Source organism: Apteryx rowi, unplaced genomic scaffold, assembly GCF_003343035.1.
Source record: "Apteryx rowi isolate R43461 unplaced genomic scaffold, aptRow1 scaffold_997, whole genome shotgun sequence".
Taxonomy (NCBI): domain Eukaryota; kingdom Metazoa; phylum Chordata; class Aves; order Apterygiformes; family Apterygidae; genus Apteryx; species Apteryx rowi.
The window spans coordinates 102,136-120,445 of record NW_020451312.1 but is presented as its reverse complement, the minus strand read 5'-3'; the positions used below and the strand labels follow the sequence as shown (position 1 = coordinate 120,445).

At 57.8% G+C, this 18,310-nt stretch overlaps 2 protein-coding genes across 9 annotated transcripts; one reads left to right on the top strand and one right to left on the bottom strand.

Annotated features, from left to right (window-relative positions):
* The first annotated feature begins 3,573 nt into the window (after positions 1-3,573).
* On the top strand, positions 3,574-8,798 carry VPS37C (VPS37C, ESCRT-I subunit). 2 transcript variants are annotated; one of them, XM_026055424.1, is made up of 6 exons: positions 3,574-3,640; positions 4,406-4,518; positions 5,373-5,488; positions 5,579-5,750; positions 6,268-6,350; positions 6,619-8,798. In XM_026055424.1, the coding sequence occupies exons 3-6, from the start codon at positions 5,396-5,398 to the stop codon at positions 7,363-7,365; spliced, it is 1,095 nt and encodes a 364-aa protein (XP_025911209.1). In that variant the 5' UTR covers positions 3,574-3,640; positions 4,406-4,518; positions 5,373-5,395; the 3' UTR covers positions 7,366-8,798. The 2 variants fall into 2 exon arrangements, with proteins under 2 accessions (XP_025911209.1, XP_025911210.1); XM_026055425.1 differs by lacking the exon at positions 3,574-3,640 and having other exon boundaries at positions 4,124-4,518; positions 5,383-5,488.
* Positions 7,565-16,357, bottom strand: CD5 (CD5 molecule). 7 transcript variants are annotated; one of them, XM_026055416.1, is made up of 11 exons: positions 16,239-16,357; positions 14,673-14,711; positions 13,988-14,281; positions 13,834-13,896; positions 12,909-13,214; positions 12,409-12,693; positions 12,015-12,146; positions 11,418-11,471; positions 10,765-10,887; positions 10,418-10,517; positions 7,565-10,342 (listed from the first exon to the last, which is right to left on the bottom strand). In XM_026055416.1, exons 1-10 carry the CDS (start codon positions 16,288-16,290, stop codon positions 10,432-10,434), a joined length of 1,434 nt encoding a protein of 477 aa, XP_025911201.1. In that variant the 5' UTR covers positions 16,291-16,357; the 3' UTR covers positions 7,565-10,342; positions 10,418-10,431. The 7 variants fall into 7 exon arrangements, with proteins under 7 accessions (XP_025911201.1, XP_025911204.1, XP_025911203.1 ...); XM_026055419.1 differs by having other exon boundaries at positions 7,565-10,313; XM_026055418.1 differs by having other exon boundaries at positions 7,565-10,215.
* Between the last annotated feature and the right edge of the window lie 1,953 nt (positions 16,358-18,310).

Here is an 18,310-nt window from a genome sequence, read left to right as displayed (position 1 = left end):
CTCCTGAGGCATCCTATCCCACAGAGATATTCCTGACCATCTGGAGGCAGCGCGGATTAGCCCACTGCATTACTGTGTGTTCTCCAAGCAACACCATAGTGCCTCTCAGTCCTTAATCAGAGCACTCTCCGCTGCCTCAGTGTAGGTGTGCAACACAGAGATGCATCTCTGGGAATGCATTTTATACGTTATTTGCAGCTCTCCTTTTATACCGTAATTTAGAATCTACGTTTGTGCAGTGGTCTACAGTGCAAGCCAAATTAACTGCAGTCATGCCAAAAAGGGCCACCAGGAAAGAGGGCTTTGTTTCTATCTTCAGCAGTAGGCTAGTAGTTAGGTCAGTAGTGGTAACAGTAGTTAGGTGAGGGAGCAAACTTGGGGCTGGAAATAATATACAGAATCACATTTTAAAAATCCACCGCTTTCAGAATTTTTTTCTTCTACTGAGAAATGCCACAAATTTCATTTAACTACTGGGCTCAGAAGGGATAGTCAACCAATACTGCAAATGAATTTGGCTAGTCAATAAACAAACTGGGAAATCTGAATAAGGATCAGGATTGCCAAGTTGGACTCCTTTACGCGAGAGGGTCTTTTTGTACTGTTTCCATTTTATCCCAAAACATTTTTTTGATTCGAGTTTCATTTTCTAAGGGTAGTAAGACTTAAACCTGACCTGACTGATCTGTGGCTGGATACTCCTTCCTGAAAATGTTTTACTCCAATCTCTCACATGCTTTGTCTTGGGCTACAAGGGCTCTGTTGAGCCAGAAGAGCACAGCTGGTTTAAACCCTCTAATTTGGTACTTAATGTAATTTAAAAGCTCAGCTATTAAATATACCCCAAAGCTGAGAATAGTTGCTGAACCTCAGAGATCTTCGCACTGCATCCTTGTTCTCATTCCATCTGTTTTTTGCCCTGGCCTTGCCCAGCTGCCCATGTAAACCTTGTGTTTGCAGGTGCTTGTTCCTGGCAATTGGTTACACTTTGCTTCTTTTCAATGTTCTCAGCGTATCTCAAGACAGGCAATCAGTAGTCTCGGTTTTGAGTTTAGGTGCCTCTGTTCCTTACAGGGGATTTTAGCCTCCTTCAGTTTGTATTCTCACGCCCACTCTTGCTTGCAGCAAGAATAATTGCCATTCTTGCCACTTGGCTGTTTCAGTCACTCTGGCTCAAGATGCTTACTGGATATTGGCCTTTCTGCCTCGGGGTCTTTCATGTCATAATTCTGATAAAGTAACTGTGTGATGTATCATAATCATCAGTCAAAACTATAGGTCTCTTTTACAAATTAATGGTGCTAATAAACAGATAAATGGATGTACCCTTCCATGTGAACCAGAAAATACCAATTTTTCAAATTTTTGATTGCTGGAGTAACACTTGATCATTTGCATGGGATACTTTTCCATTCTAGATGCTTCTTCCTTCACTGTGAAGAACAAATTTGAACACAACTTTGTATATCCTTCTGCTCAATCCTTTGATGTAAATTCTTAATGAAACGTGCTTCAGTCTTTCCATGTTCATAGAGTCTGCTTCTCAAATAAGCCTTGAAAATATCCATCTCTCTTTGGAAAGTCAAGTCCATTTCTTGCAGTAACATTATTCTGACCTGGTTATCAGCAGTGCTACAAACAAATCAGTCTTTGATTAGACCATATGGTACCAGTCTGCGTTCATATGACTCATACTATACAATAGTCAAGGGTTCTCACATGGTGCTTGTTTCCTGTAGAGAAGAGAGGTGCCTTTCCTAGGAGACGTGTGCCGGGATCCCAGTACTTTTGTATGACCTTGACCAACACTTTGCAGTCTCCTTCACATTCCTCAGTGCTCCTGAGCCTGCCTCACCTTGCAACATGGAGGTCATCCCCATCCTAAGACTGCTGTTAGCACTGCTTGCTTACACAAGAATATGGAAGTATGAGCAAGCAGAAAACCGGAGGACAATAGAGGATCCGGACTCCGGATCACAGCTTTGTTTCACACTGCCAAAGAATTTTCCTGTATTTCATGCAAGGAAGACCTAACACAGGTATTCAAGAGATTTAATTTTATTTCTTGGTTCCAGCTACGTCACCTGAAATAAAGTTGTTGTTGTTATATGATTTTTTGACACACTGCAGGGGTCTGTAGGTACTGCATCCACACTGATATTTCAGGCCATAGCTAAAGTCTATATTTGTTATCACACCTCTGCTGCTCTGTCCTCTCTTTTTGTTGCACTTCCATCAACCTTTATCCCCTATCTCCAGTTCTGCTCTACCTTTACTCCCTGTTACCTCTCCATGCTCATCTTGGCTCCATCCCTTTACCTGGGAAGGAAGTTTTATTTTAATTTTCACTTCTCATAGGGCTGGACTTATCAGGAATATAGCGAGAGAATTCCAGGTTACTTGAAATGACAAGCATTTGAATGCTTGGGACACCAGCAGCTATTCAGAGCAAGAGGACCTGCAGAGGATAATGTAGCTTCAGAGTGGATCGCCTTGCTCTTAGACCTCCTTTCTAGAATACAAACTGCAAAAGGAGGCTGGCTACACGGAAGATCCTGGCTGAGAGGCTTTGGTGAGATGGTGACAAGACAGGATTGGTCTGCACTGCTTCAGTTCTAACCATAAACCCCGCAGCAGCTTAAACCTGCTACTCCTGAATCCGAACCAGTTGGCTGCGCTGTACACAACCTAAGATATGTTAAAAGCCCTGCTTTTAACTCTGTTGCAAAGATTGATCTTTGTCTCTGCAGTCTTTCTCCTTTCCTAATGAGCTTAAGACAGGTTAAAAAAAAAAAAAGTCAGTAACAACAGCTGATACACAGAGTGGAGCTGATGTGGAGACTTCTGTGAATCGATGCACAGGAGAGTCACAGCGCTGCTGCTACCAGTCCAAAATCCAACGCCCCCTCACATCCAGGTCAGCACGTGCATGTGCTGTTAGACACGAGCAAAAGAACCCCGCGCTTTACCACAGCTGCGTTTCTGGGCTGACACATGGAGCTGACAAAACCGTTGCGTGCAGTGCTCCAGCTCGCTGTGGAGTCAGGCACTAGCGCTGGCTGCACCCAGCCGTTCTCAACGGTGTTAACTGTGATGCACTGCTTACATTTCGAAGCAGCCCGTTTTTGTGAATCGGCTGTCATGCACAGCAGTCATGACAGGGGCGAAAGGGAGGTCCTGAGCGCAGAGTCAGGCAATTTTAAGGAGAGCAGCTGGGGGAACGGGGACGGGACGAGGCCCTGCCTCAAGCCGGGGCCTGGAGCAGGGGGCCCGGCGGGGCGCAGCCCGGACGGGGACACCAAGCGCTCCCGAAGCCACTCCCTGAGCCATGAGGGGGGCCTCCCCTGGCCCGCAGCCAGCCGAGGGGAGCGCGAAAGCGGCGGCAGGACACGACGCCGCCGCCATCAGCCGCGCTCCCAGCCCGCACAAAATGGCGGCGGCGCGCGGCGCGCTCCCCGCCGGCGGGCGGGATGCACCATCCTGGTCCTCCTAAGCGGGGGAGGGAGGGGGGGCAGGGAGGGTGAGCGCCACTACCTCCCGCCCCCCCCCCTCCGCCCGGGCACGGTGGTGCCACCCACTTCCGCTCCCGGACCGGAACGCGGAAGCGTGTGGCGAAGGGAGGGGTGCCCGGCTCTCGGAGGTGAGTCCCGGTGAGGAAGGAGGGCGGGGGGAGGGGTGCTGGTTCCGTTACCGTTTCGCGCCCCCCCCCACCGGCTTTCGCCGCTCCGAGTCTCGCGAGAGGAGGCGGGGTTCGCGCGCCGCGCCGCCCCCAACGGCCGCGGCGGGGGGCGTTTCTTCCCCTCGTCGGGGACCGCGCCGGCATCGGCGGCCCTGAGCGGCGATGCGATGCCCCGGCGATGCCCCCTCGCGTCGCCGAGCCGAGGGCGCCGGTGCTGCGCCTCTCTCCGAGCGCGGGTTCAGGGGGAGCCGGGGAACGCGGCCTCTCGCGGAGGCGCCTCCCCGCTTGTGCCGCGTCTCGGCGCGCAGCGCCGGCTCCCGCTGCGTGCGGGATCGGCGAGCGGCCCTGCCTCGTGCGGCGCCGCGCTGGAGCTGTAGCAGCGGCGGCGGCTCTGCCCCGGCCTTGCCTTGGGCCCCGCAGAACCCGCCCGCCCGCCCGCCCTCGGCCTGCACGGCGGCGGAGAACCGGCTTCCCCTTGCCGCTCTTCCTGCCTTTTCTGCCTTAACGCCCCGTCAGCCTTATTAATGGGACCCCCCTCCCCCCATATAAGCTCGTTTCTGATGGCAGAACGGTGACATTGCGTACGTATGTATGTATGTACGTGGTGTGGGAGCAAATTCCCCTGCCTGGTTTTACGTGGTTATTCATTAGATGGGTTTGGCTGGGTTCTGAGCGAAGAGATTTTGTAATCCCGAACGTGAGCTTGTCACTCCGCGTTACTTGCAGAGACTGATGTGACACCTACAGAACGATATCTTTGAGATGTTTCACTTGGATGGAAGGTAGAAGATCCAACAGCAGTTAGGACAACAGAGAAGTCCCCATCAGCTGTCTGTTTGGTATGTCTCTTTCCCTCTGGGCAGGAGTGCACTGCTCCTTTGTTTCACTCCTGTTTTTTGTTGTATGCAGCTGTATCACACCCCACACCTTTCCTAGAGCCCATGACATGAATGTGTAATATTTGCTGAATATTATGAGGCAGTCACAAGGTACTGGGAATAAATCATGGACAGTAGTGCAGCAAATCTGTTATTTCATTGATTTTAGTATTATTCCACTGGTTTTCAAAATTGCAAGTATTGAATCGAATTCACTGTGTAGAAAGTATTAAATAATAGCATTATTCGTAAGGGTAGTACCAACAAGCAAGGGAAGTGATGGCACCATGTAGCTAAAAGGAAAATGCATAAAATGAGACAGGAATTGAGGAAATGGGGAGTTAGAGATGCAGGAAGACACATGTGACAAAGGTGATCACATCAGTGTTTGTGGATCCTAAGCATGGATGGATATAAACAGATCTAAGAGATTTGCTTAGCAGAACACTAATATTGAATGGGACAGTGCAAAAAAAGCCAGCCAGCTGGAATTTGAGAATCAGGATGACGTAGTCCTAGTATAAAGTGGATGTGAGTAGGTGTTTCCTTGACAAAAATGTCTGGCACACACAAGTAATCTTTGCAAATACTCTGTGAAAAGGAAAAAATCAGTTGCCAAAGAAGTGATTAGATATGTTGTGTTTTTCTTCTCACTCTGCCCTCAGTCTCGCTGCTTCTTTATAGCATGGAACTGCCTTAGCATAGTTGTTTCAAGTAGTTTAGCAAAGCTGTTTTAATCCGTAATAGAATTAGTATCTATTTAGAGTTGACTTTAGAAAGCCTAGTCTTTATTTGACTTCCTTTCCCCATCTAAGGGGTTTGCAGTTTCTCTGGGAGGATGGATACGCTGAAGAACCGGACAGTGGAGGAGCTCCAGGAACTGCAAGACAATGCGGAGGAGATCGAGCACCTGGCTTTGGAGTCTAGGGAGGTATGGGTTAACTCTGCTGCAAGGGCAAGGGACGGCTGTTCTTGGTTAGGATGCGTGGTCCCTCACTGGCTCTCGGATCTCCTTTCTCAGGTTCAGGAGCTGCAGCTGGAAAGGGAGATGGCTCTTGCCGCTAATCGGAGCTTGGCCGAGCAGAACCTGACGTTCCAGTCGCCACTGGAAACCGGGCGTACTGACCTCTCCAACAAATATGAGGAGCTGCAGAAGCTAGCTGAGCGGTGTAAAGAGCAAAAGGCAAAACTGGGTGAGCATTTCCAAATCTTGCGCTCTTTCCTGTGAAGCCGTGTGGACTGTAGTTGGTGCAATGTCCTTCCTTCTTGCCTCTCCCCACACTGGCCATACTGAGCAGACTGAGAAGCTCTTTAGACAAGCAGGGCGGTGGCAGAAAGGACCCTATTGTATCTAAAATCTGTTTTCTCCCATTTCCTGGTCAAACTCCACCGGACAGATTAAGGATGCTGTCTCAGCATAAAGCCCTTCCAGTGCAGCTATGGTTAAGGTTCTTTTCTCTTCAGATTTTCTCCTCACATCAACATTTTCCAAGGCAGGAAGGCTCCTCCTGTGAGAGTGAGGAGGGGAACAGAGATGTGACAGAGAAGAAAATAGCTCCTACTGCTTTATCCGTTGTGTGTCTCACATTGCAGAGCAGAGCTGTGGAACAGATGACTAGTGCAGGCGCTGTATGACAGGGCTATGTACTAATGATTCTGCCTTGTTTTGTGTTTCACTTTTTGCTCTGCTCCTACTTCTCTTTCCCCCAGAGAAATTTTCAGCAGCGTTGCATCCTCAGACCTTGCTGGATCTTCTGCAGGTGGAAAGTCAGAAAATCGAAGAAGAGTCTGAGGTGAGCTTAAGATTTAAATTGATCAGTAATTCAAGTGATTAGTCTTTGAAGACTTGCAGTTACGCTCCCAAGCCTAATCCCTTAAATCAAGGATTATCTCTTTGTAGTTTGACATTGTTGCTGAAAAAAAATGGTTTGCCCTTTCTTTGCTCTTGTGTGGCACAACGGTTCCCTACATGTCTCTGACAGAGACGTAAATCCTAAACTAGGTTTGGGGGGAGAAGGTGGAGGGAAACGGTACTCATGCCAAAGCTGTTTTATGTTCCAGAATATGGCTGAGAAGTTCCTGGAGGGTGAGGTACCCCTGGAGACATTTCTCGAGCAGTTTTCCGTTATGAGGAAGTTGTCCCACTTGCGCCGGGTTAGAGTTGAAAAGCTTCAGGAGATACTGAAGAAGTCAGAAGTGTCGCAGGAGCCCAGCAGAGACTCTCAGCAGCATCTACCTCCTCACGTACCTGGGCCTGCAGAGCAGCAGAAGCCACAGTCCTTCCCGTCTGGGGCACCTTCCTTCCCTTTGCCCTACAGTCCAGCTCCAGGCATGCCAGTCGGCCCCACAGCCCACGGAGCTCTCCCTCCTGCTCCTTTCTCTGGAGCCCCGGTCACTGTGGGACATGTTGCTTCCTCTCAGCCCAGCACCCAGCCCACCTTTCCCTATAAACCTCCTCCAGGTCCTGGATACCCGCCGGCACAGGCTGGTGACCTGACACCGGGGTATCCCAGGCCTCCGACCGGAGGCTCATCTTCGGCAGCAGGCTACTCTTGGTCTCCGTCCCGAGGCCCGCCTCCTGCCCCATCCTTTCCTGGCTCACAGCCCCCCTCTACTCCCCCCCCGAGACCGGGGTACCCTCCGTACTTCCCTCCTGGGCCAGGGAGGCCTCAGTGCCCGTACCCAACCCAGTCCCCCCTCCCTAGTTTCCCGATCCCCCTGCAGCCTGCCTATCCCTCTGGTCCATCCCCTCCCTTTGCGTACCCCCCACTTCCAAACCCGCAGCGCCCTGCTTGGCCTGGCTACTAAATCAGGACTCCTGGGCTGCTCCCTCCTCTTCGTGGACGGAGGAAGAAGAAGGAATTGAGAGCATTGCTCTTAGGCCCGTCCATGTGTTAGCATTATATAGGAAAAGAGGCATGGCTCTGACGTGAGGCAGACAGCAGAGGCACCAGGGGTCGGTGAGGCTGATGCTGTCTCCCTGGGCTGCATCTTTTTAGGATGGTCGTGATGACTGCTTGTCGGCTGAAGTGGCCACTTACAGATCAGGTGGTCTAGGCTCTGAGATAAAATACAAGCAGTCATCTAGATTCTCAACTGAGATACATGGGAATGACGTGCACTGATCGCATCAGCTGAGAACCTGACTCCTCTGTGTGTGTGCGCATGGGTGAGCGAGAGACTCTTCTTTGTATGCGTGTGGTTTTCTCTCTCTCTCTAACATATGCAGTATAATAATTCTAAGCCTTTTCACAGGTGTTCAAAAGATGCAGTGGGAATCTTCTGACGGTATTTCTAATACTAAATGCTCATTGCTTCCCTGGGGCCTTCCTGGAAATGAGAAACAGCCAACCAGACTGGCAATCGATTTGTAATTTGTCTTGGCAGGGAGAAGCAGCTAGCTAGCCTGTTGGGATGGGCCAGGCCTTGAGATATGTCTGGCTTTTTTATGCTGGTGCAAAATAACTTCCAGGCCAGCTCTACTCGAGCCATTCCCAGCCGACTGGGAGGTCAGACTTTCCTCATCGCTGCCTCCGTCTGCCCCATGAGTACCGGTCTAGTCCGAAGCAGAGGTGGCTCCCGACTCCGCTGAGTTCAGGTATTCCCAGTTTGCCAGTGAGCCTCTTTACCACTCCCTCTTGTCCAGCGCAGGAGCTGTTCCCTGCCTGTGCTGGTTGTGCWCTATCTCACCGAGGCACCAAGGCTCTGTTAACTCCCTGGAGCTCAACACCTGGGTATTATGTGGGTTTGTGAAGTAAACTGCACCGACGTGATGTCTTGGGAGCTGGTGTTGCTTTGGGGGTAAGGAGGCATGTGTCTCGGATCATGGGAAGCTGGGGAAGAGTGAGGATCGGATCGGTACCTGCCATCTGGCTCTTCACAGCTGACCTCCGGCAGAGTTCTGTGAAACACAGGGCCTCAACGGCCTGCCGCTTTCTCTGCCTCTCTCCTCTGGTGCCCTGGGGGAAAGGGGGGGTTATTCTGGATGTTAAGGGCTCCAACGTTCCTCACGTCTCCCTTCGCTCCTCAGGAAACACTAGATAGCAGAGTGAATGACAAGTTTTTAATGGAAATGGGATTAGCTTTGCTCAGCACTTTATTCTCCGAATTCTGCTTGTATCCCCCTAAGTTATTTATAAGGAAAGATTACTAATGGACTAGATGAAGATGAATGCCTTTGGGATTTGATGGAAACAATTCCATATCTGTGGTTAATTACAATAATAAAACTTGATAAATTGCGTGCAGGGTCATGGCAGTGATTGTTTTGGGAAATGACGTGGCATCCAGTTGATATTTTCTATTGATTTTTTTTTTTTTAATGCCCTTTTGGTGTCCTTACACCAACTTTCTCTTGATGTTGTCAATAAAATCTTTCACCCTCTTGCAGGACCATCTTCTTTCTGAGCCATCTTGCTTGCTCTCTTGTTTTCGTCTTTCCGAAGGGGCCTGCTTGGTCAGGGCTTTTCTCCATCAGCTGGTCTCTTCCCTCCTCTAGCACTGTTTCTCATGCATCCCCTGTGCTGTCATTTCTGTTCTCCATTTTCCCTTGCTAGTTGGGAAGTTGGTGCTCTTAAGGAACAGCATTTGTAGTGTGGGAAGGAAGAGAACAAGACGTAATTACTAGAAAACCGATTTTATTACGACAGTTATTGCTTATTAAATATATCAGGTTTGTTTTCAGTATTTTTATCCTTCCCATGCTCTTCCTGTGTCTGTGCTTTGTTTTATGCGTCTGCACGAACCTCACGCTCTCCCGTATGCGTTCGCTCAAGCCCCACTCACACGTGCACAGGCAGGATCCCAAGCTAGCCACTCTCCTTCAAACGTCTAGGCTTCTACCGAGTGGCAAACGCAGCCAAGCTTGCATCTTCACAGCTTGCTAAGTAACTCGAAAGTCAAGGATATGGCAGTCTTTTTCATGACGTTCATCCCCATGGTATCTGAGAGCTTTGTAGACAGCAGCAGATTTCGCTTTCAGTCTGGCCCTGCCGGGGTGAGGAGTGCGGTTATCCTAGTTTAGAGAGACGGAGAAGCAGGCAACCCCCTTCCAAACTGCTGTGAACGTTGTGGCTCTGTTCTCTCTGTGCAGATGCAGGGCCTGCTGCTACCCGTGTGCCTTTAAGACTCATATGAATAGCTTAAAAAAATCCCACCTTGTACTCTCCCAGGTGGGAGGCCTAGAAACAAGAGGGTGAGTGAGATGAAGCTTTCTCGGAAAGGTGCTCAGATACCAGGGTGATAGCAGAGCGCCAAAGCCAAGCTAGACTAGGCCAGAGCTGAGAGATTTGCGATCAGTGCTTGTCGCAAGCAGATACTGATCTTCAGCGCCTCGAATTTGGGCAGCCCAGAGTGAAGCGCTCGGGTTTGAGGTTCAGCCACGAGGTGCGCCGGCAGGTTTGGCTCTGACTTTAGCGGGGGCTCTGAGAACGCTSCACAGCTGGAAATCAGGCTGGGGAGATCTCCAGCTGGCAGAGGTATTCCCCAGTCTCCCTCCCTGCAAGTGGGACGAGAGCCGTTACATCTCCGGGGGGGGGGGGGGGGACACAGAAAGGCTTTCTTCCAAGATGATCAGTGCAGAATTCTCAGGTGTTTGTCTTCTCTTTTGTCAGTTTTGTTCATTTTTTTTCCCCCCCGTCCGCTGAATCCCACCTCTGTCTGCAGGGCAAGCAAATGAGCGATGTAGAAAACAAGACTGATGTTTGCCAGAGTCTAAGAAGCCGCAGGCAGGCTAATCCAGCAGGTGCTCGATTTAGCTGTCGTGCACACGAATGTCCTGTGATAGCTTTGGGCGAGGAGATAACAGGAGAGGAGAAGATGGCTCAGCCCAGGAAGAAAAGGGCACCTGAGGGGGTCTTACCTCTCGCAGGGAAGTCACACTCTCCTGGCAGAGTGCAAGTCGTAGTCGCTATCGGAGGAATTGTCTGGAGGGTTGGAAGATCGGGATGCGCCTTCCAGAGCTGTGAAGGGAATAAACTGTGGCGTGCTCCATATCTCCCTGRGGTCCGCAAGGAGAGGTGGAAGGGCTGGGGAGCAGACTTCCAGCCCYGGAGCAGCCTGTCGCCTGGCGTCAACAACAGCGGCGGCTGCATCTCGCTATGACGTGGCTTTCCCTCCARCGCCACCAGTCTGATCGTTCCCCGCCGATGCGTGCGGGAAGGGCACGCGGAGAAGCCGTTCCCYTGTGTCCTCCTCGCTGCGCCTTACCTGGATAAGCTGACAGGTAGGGGTTCTTCTTGGGAGGCTGCGCGTAGTCGTTGTCCTCCCCCTGTGCTCTCGGCCCCTCGGCCCGCGGCCTCAGGTTGACGGTGCTGGTGCGGTGGAACGACACTGGAACGGACGKCGGGAAGGAGCGAGCGTTAAGGACCAAGGAGGCGGCTCGCGGTGCCAACCGCTTCAGCAGAAGGTTGAGAGTCCTCCCGTCCTCCGTCCCGCAAGGCAGGGCACCAAGCGGCCCGCGGCCACGGTCTCTGCTCGCACCCAGGCACGGAGGCCTCCGGGCGAGCCGGCGGCGCGGAGGGGCTGAGTAAGAGCGGGATGGGGCGCGCACGGGGCTCAGCCCTCCCCGCTGAGTCACCGGGGCGCCGGTGAGTCAGAGCGGCAGCGGGCGGCAGGAAGCCGGAGCGGCGGATCCGTGCGGAGGCCGTTCGCACCGCAGCCCCGCCGCCTGTGTTGTGGTCCGGCGGCAGCTTGGCGAGAGCGACCTCTGAGCGAGCCCGAAACCCGGGTCCCGCGGCTGGGAGCGGGGGCCGGCTTTCGGAGGATGCTGATGGGCACGGGGAATCGGGAGCGGTGCAGGGAGGGACCGCCGCCACCCGCCTCCCCTCCTTGCCCCTTGCCCACCCGCAGGTGCTCCTCACCGTTTTGATTGAATCCCGTGGGGCCGATCCACTGACGCTGCTTCTTCTTTGAGACTGGAAGGGGAAGGAGGGGAGGGTGGTGAGACAGGACCTGTCTGATCTCCCCAGGGAGCTGCCTGATCCCTCTGCCAGAAGCGGGCTGCATCTCCCTTTGGCTGCTTTCCACCGCGCGGCTGCTGCCCGCGGGCCCCGTATGCCGTGCCAAATAATCTGCTGTGCCCGGTAATCCCTCTGCCACGTGGCGAGACCCTTTGGATGCCAGGCACGGCTCGCGGAACACGGCCCACCTGCTCTTTTGTGTCTGCGCCACGTTTAATCCTCCCCGCAGCGTGCAAAATGCACAGCGCTGCCCGATCCGAGAGGCTTTTTGCGTCAGCGCCGCACAGGTCGGGTGCAGGGAGRCGATGGGAAAAAGGGATTTGTGCCACCGAACGCCGGGGCAGGGCTGGTCCCGCGGGAAGCGCCCAGCCCCGGCTGCGGAGGTCCGCCGCGAGAGGCTGGCCGGGGAAAAGCACGTGCATCTCTGCGGGCGTCAGGGCAGATGCAAGGCAGAGGTGCCGCGGGACCGGCAGTTCCGGCTCAGAGCTCGTCACCTACTTTTCTTCATCAGCCTCTTGTAGGCGGGGGGCCCGCAGAGGAGCAGGAGGATGCCGAAGAGAACCAGGGCCAGGAAGATGCTCACGATGGTGCCGGCTCCCAGGCCAGCAGCAGGCGGCTTGGAGTCCTGGCCTGGGGAGAGGGTGGATGGGCGTCATGAGCTGGGATCGCCGTCTCCCGGCAAAGACCGGTGCTGGGAGCCGCGGCAGCCCGGTCGCCCCTGCTGGGACCGCGGAGGGGAACGGAGGCTGTCCGGGCAAGGATGTTGCCGTGCCGTGCCCCCTCGTGCCACCCGCTACCTGCAGCCCCGGAGTCACCTCCTCCACCTGCCCCCAGACATCCGCAGGGGCAAATCCCGGCTCTGCCAACCCGGCGCGGCCGCGCTGTTGCTTACACACGACGCCGGTGCGGGAGCAGGTCCGGAGCCCTCCGCGGCCGGCGGGGCAGAGGTGGAGGTTGCGGGCAGCGCAGGCGATGCCCATCGCCGGCGGCTCCTTGAGCGCCGAGCTGGAGGAGAGCTTCCCGCACCGCAGCTCCTGGCACATCTGCTCGGCCCGCTCGGCCCGCTGCCCGGGCTCGTCGCACAGCGCCTGCCACCGGTCCCCGTGGAACACCTCGATGTGCCCCTCGCAGGGCGTGAGGCCCCCCGCCAGCCTCCGCGTGGCCCGGGGCTGGGAGCCTGCGGGAGAGAGGAATGGAGCGGCGTCGGGGCGCGTGATACGGAGATTTCCTGTTTTGTCTTCGCACGAGGAAGAAAAAGCGTGGGAGTGGGTGGGTGCCCGAGCGCGGCGGGGCGGCCGTGGGCACTGCTGCCCTCTCCTCGCGCATGGGACAAGCAAGCCGGCCCGAGGGAGGACGCGCAACCCCCCCGGCGCGGAGGAGCGGCTGCCTCACCGGAGCAGACGACGAAGGCAGGCGCTTTCCCCCGACGGTCGCTCGTTCGGTTGAAGCAGTCCAGGACCGAGCGCCTCTTGCAGGACCTCTCCATCTCCCACCGCACCGGYAAGTGGCTCCCCGCCTCCGGCACCGTGCTGCGGTCGCTGATGAGGCCGCCGCAGCGCAGCGCCTCGCAGATTCGGGGGGCCAGCTCGGGCCAGGCGCCGGCGTCGGCCGCGACGGCGCCCCACAGCCCCTGCCGGTACAGCTCCACGAAGCCCGAGCAGCTGAAGTTCCCGTCCACCAGCCTCAGCCGGGCAGCCCCTGGCGAGGGGACACACACAGAGAGAGAGAGAGAGCGGCTCGTAGCCGGCCGGGACRTCGCTTACGATGCGCCCGCTTGATCGGAGAGGCGACCTCTCCACCTGCGAGCGCAACTCTCCTTGCGGCACGCGCCGCGTCCCCGGGGCATCTCGCCGTCCGCGTCCACTGCCGGATGCGCGGCACCCCGGCCACCCCGCTTGCCGCGGCCGCCGGGCCGGSGAGCCGCTGGCCCCTCGTGCCATCGCGGAGCTGGCGATCGTCCYGCTTGCCAGCACCCGCGCGGTCCGGACCTGCCCTTCGGCGCGCTGGGCGGAGGGGACAACCCGCCGCTCGCCGCCCCGTATGCCCATCGAGGGGACAGTGCCGACACAGTGGCCGCCTCCCGATCCTGCTGCATGCACTAAAACGGGCGAGGCTTAATTGCGCCGTTAACGCTGCAAACGGCGTTAATGAGACCCAGGGATCCCACTGAGACGCCCGTGTCTCGCGGGGTCGYGTCGGCTCGTTTGCTCCCCGTTTTGCAGCGGCGCCCGTCGCCACGCCGCGGCTGGCGGACGCCGTTTCGCCGTGCCGTGGCCGGAGCAGCCGGCGGCGCAGCCAGGCGGGGACGGGCTCTTACCGGCAGGCTCCGGCGTGGTGGTCTCGGGCGCCGGCGTGGGCTCGCTGGTGGTTTTGGCCGGCTCTGAAATGACAAGGGGAGCACCAGGTGGGGCCAGGCGGGCCACGGGGGTCGCGGGGGCGGCCGGGAGGGGGGGGCAGGCAGCCGGGCTCACCGCTGCAGGTCAGCGTGGCGCGGTCCGTGCAGTTGGTCGGTATCCAGTCGCACTCCGCCAGCGGAGCTGTCTCCCTGCACCCCAGCAGCTTCACGCACGCCTCCTTCCCGCGGGAGAAGGTGACCTGGAGGTCCTCAGGAGCGGGGGGCCCGCAGCCCAGATGCTTGCAGACGGCGGCGGCGGTGGTGGCCGTGCGCACCGTGTCCTGGGTCACTCTTCTCCACTGGCCCTGCAGCTTCACCTCCAGCGCCCCGGAGCATCGGCAGCCCGCGCCAGCGAGCCGCAAGGCCAGCTCTGCGGGGAAAGCACAGGCGTTCGTTGTTAGGGGCTTTCCTCCTCTCCCCGCGAGCTGCTATCTATCGGCGTGTTTCCCACCGTGCGGCGGTGCCCGGGTGCCCGCCGGCACGCGGGAACCGGGCGGCACCGCTGCAGCCGGCAGGACCGGCCTTTGGGAAGCCCTGGGCTGCCTGTCATCCCGCTGCAAGGAGATGCGCCCGGCTCCTGGGCACCGGCGTGCTCTGAAATGGCAGCAAGGGCTGCTCGTGAAATGGGGCAGGGAAGGAAAATGCACGGAGAGGTGCAGGCGTGAGCACAGGCCGTGCTGGCGAGCCCACGTCCACGGGACCCGCGCGTGGGCTCTGGGCACCCACGGGGGGGGGGGGGGTGGCCCCACGTCGACGCTCACCTTTGGGGCTCGGAGCGGCTTCTCCGCAGCTGGAGAGGGCTGCAAAGGAGAGAGGCGTGAGTTGCGTTCCTGCCCCCCCGCCCCGGCCGCGACGGGGCCGCGCGGGCTGATGGCACCTCCGTCGCGGGAAGCATCCCGTGCAAAGGGAGACGCGGATGCAAAGAAACCCCCCGGACCATGCAGTGTGCCCTGAGCCTTTTGGCGGCGTGACACCCCCCCCCCCTCCCCGGTAGCACTTGCCCAAGGGGATTTGGGGTCCTGCTCGTATTAAGCACATCATAGCCCTAAAGCCCTCCGAGAGCCTGCTCGCTGGCTGGATCCTTGCTGAGATGATGGACCGCAGAGCCCCAGCGCCAAGCTCTCGGTGAGCGACACGCGCTGAGGAGGGTGGTCCAGAAACCCCAGCGCACCCGCACAGGCTCCCCACGGCCCAAAACCTGCCCTGGGAGCCGCCGTGCTCGGCGGCCGCGGCCAGAGCCGGCGCGCGGAGCCCCGCCGTGTCTCCAGGGGTTGGGGGCACCGGTGTCTCCAGGCTGCCACGGGCTATTTCTGCCCAAGGTTTACCGATTCCCGCGGAATCTCCTTGGCGCTCTGCGTGGTGCTTGGGTGCCACATAGCTCACGGGGGATGGGGGGAAGGAAATCGGCGTCTTTGCTGCTGCCGTCAGCCCAGACCCCTGGTCTCTAGCTTGGTTTAACATACTGGGGTTTCTGCATCGTGCATCCGCCCTCTTCCCTCCCAGCGCCATTTTCCTCGGTCATAAAAGAGCATTTTTCTGGCTTTCTTGGGGAATCTGCTCTCACCTCCTCCTCCTCCTCACGGCTTTAATTAAAAATATATATATATATGAACGACCTCATGTGGCTTGGCCGTACTGCTTCCTGCCAGGCCAACTGCATGGCAGACCTGTCTGCCGGCATCCCTGCGGCGCCGAGCGCCACGAGGACCCGGCCTCCGGTGCACGCCGGGCAGGAGCGAGCGCCCGCAGATACCCTTCGCTGGGCGCGCTGCGCTGCCGGGCCCGACGCTCGCTCGGGAAGGAGACGTTAACGCACGAGCTCCCGCGGAGCCATGTCTGCAGCCGGAGAGCTGAACGCCCCCCAAGCATCCAGGTGGTAACGTAGCGCTGGGGGCGGCGGCGGTGGTGCCCGTCCTGGGGACCGGGAGGCCCCCTGGGGTTTTGGGGGGCCGGCACCCACGTGGCCCCGGCTGCGGCATGCCCCCCCCCCCCCCGGGTTCACACTTGCTTCGCTCCCGGGCTGCAGCAGCCCCACGCTTTCATCCTGTTTTTTTTTTGGTTCAAAGCCCCTTTCTCCCTGCCCTAGCCCTTCTTCCAAAAGCCATCCCAAACCACTCTTGCTTGGGGGGGTGGGTGCACGGTGTCCCCGACCCCAGCCTGTTTCCCTGGGAAAAAAAAAAAGCACTTGGGCTTGGATCTAGCGCAGCCCGTGGTGCCAGAGCTGGACCTTCCTGGCCGCGGCGTTGAGCCCGAGCGCTGCCTGCGCCCGCGGGACCCTGGCACGACCCACCGGCCCCCGAAAGGATGTCCCCGCGCAGGGTACTCACCCCATGTCCCCACGGCGAGCAGCAGCCCCAGCGCGGGATGCCGGGCTGCCATCGGGACCGCCGGCTGCCTCCTCCGCCCCGGCGCTGGCGGCTGAGCGGGAGGCGCTCGGGGTGCTGACGCCTCTGCTACCCGGCCCGGGGAAGGGCGGTGGGGGGGGGGGCACTGGGAGGAACAGGCTGTTTTTCCTCCCTCTGTGGTTTTTTTGCGTCACATTTTGCTCGTTTGAAGTCTGAACCCGTCAGCTTCCTTGCCGGATCCTGCAGAATAAGAAAGAGAAAGAGCGATGAGGAGAGAAGAAACCCAGAGGACTTGGCCCTGTCCCCGTCCCCATCCCCGTCTCCATTCCCATCCCATCCCAATCTCCATCCCCATCCCTAGCCCCATCCCCATCTCCATCCCCATCCCCATCCCCATCTTCATCCCATCCCCACCTCCATTCCCATTCCCATCTCCATCCTATCCCCATCTCCATCCCCATCTTTATCCCTGTCCCCCATTCCCATCCCATTTCCATCCTCATCTCTATCCCCCTCTCCATCCCCACCCCATTCCCATCACCATCCCCGTCCCCATCGCCATCACAATTGCCATCACCATCGCCATCGCCATCCCCATCTCCATCCCCGTCCCTATCTCCATCCCCATCCCTGTCCGGTGACACTCCAGCTGCCTCCCTGGGTGAGACTGGCTGGAGCAGCCCGGCGCCGGGACCCTCCAGGGCTGGGGTCGCACCGAGCCGGGGAGGACACCAGGGGTTTCAGGATAGTCGGATTAGGCAGCAGGCTGCCTTCAGTGGGGGGGGGGGAAATCCCAATTCCAGCAGCAGGTCCCTTGACTATGGGTGTCGGTGAACTATTTCCGTGCAGGATCATGCTGCCCGCAGAGCCGACGCCGGATTTCGGTGGGGAAAACCAGTGGCTGCCACTAAACTCGACGCCCCTGGCTTTGAGGGTCGGTCCGGGCTGGGATGCCACCCGGAGAGACATGAGGTGGCTCTTACGTAACGCCGGTCCCCGACAAAAACAGCCTCCCCTGCTTCAGCAACACTTCCCCTTGCCCTCGCCAGCTTTCTTCTTCTCTCCCCCTTCTATATTTACTCCCTTATCGCCGCCTGCGGTCGCCAGCCGAGGTGAGCAGCTTTGCGGCTCCGGGGCAGGAAATCTGCAGCGCCCGGCGCTGCACGAGCCGCCGGCTCCTGCCCTGCACCGCGCGGGAGCCGCGCGCGAGCGGCCCGGGCTGGCCGGCCACGTGCCCCGCCGGCAGCACCCCCGACGCCAGCGTGTGACGGGTCGGGCTGCTCCCGTTTCTCCCTGTTAATCCCGGGAAACCGCACGGCCCTGCAAGGGCACGTGGGGAGGGAGAGGCGCTGATCGGTTATGCCCTAATCAGTCCTTCCGAATCCAGGTCATGCATGCTAACGAAGAAGATGGCTGTTTTTCCATTGGCCTGGCGACGTTTCTGCGAAGGGGAGAGGGTTATCATGCGCGCCTGGATGCCGGACCGCTTGCTGTGCCCGGGGGGGGGGGGGGGCTGTTCGATGAGGTTAGCAAGCGCCGTCCCCCTCCTCGCACCCTCTCCGGTCCCTCGTCCTAAGGCAAGGGCTCGCTGCGCCTCGCTGCCTCCTCCCCGTGACCCACAGCGGCAGCCCCATCCCGCCCGCTTGGGCATTGCCCTGCGACCTGGTGCAAGGGCTGGCCGCTCTCCCCTCGGGCCCTGCCGAGCACCGGGGCTGGGGGAGGAAGGCGGGAGCAGCAGGGCTCACCCTCCGCCCCGCATCCCCAGCCACGCTCTCCGAATCCGTGGCTGTGCTACCAAGCGCCCAGGCCCCCCCCCCCCCAGCTCTTCTGGGAGTTTCCTGCCTCAAAACTAGTGCTGGGCTCAAGATTTTCCACGACTCAAGAGGAAGTTTGCTGGGGCAGTGGGTGGGTGGCAGGCGGTGGGCAGAGATGCTCGGGAAGGACAGGCAGAGATGGTCAGGGAGGACAGCGGAGATGGTCAGGGAGGATGGCAGAGATGGTCGGGGAGGACGGCAGAGATGGTCGGGGAGGACGGCAGAGATGGTCAGGGAGGA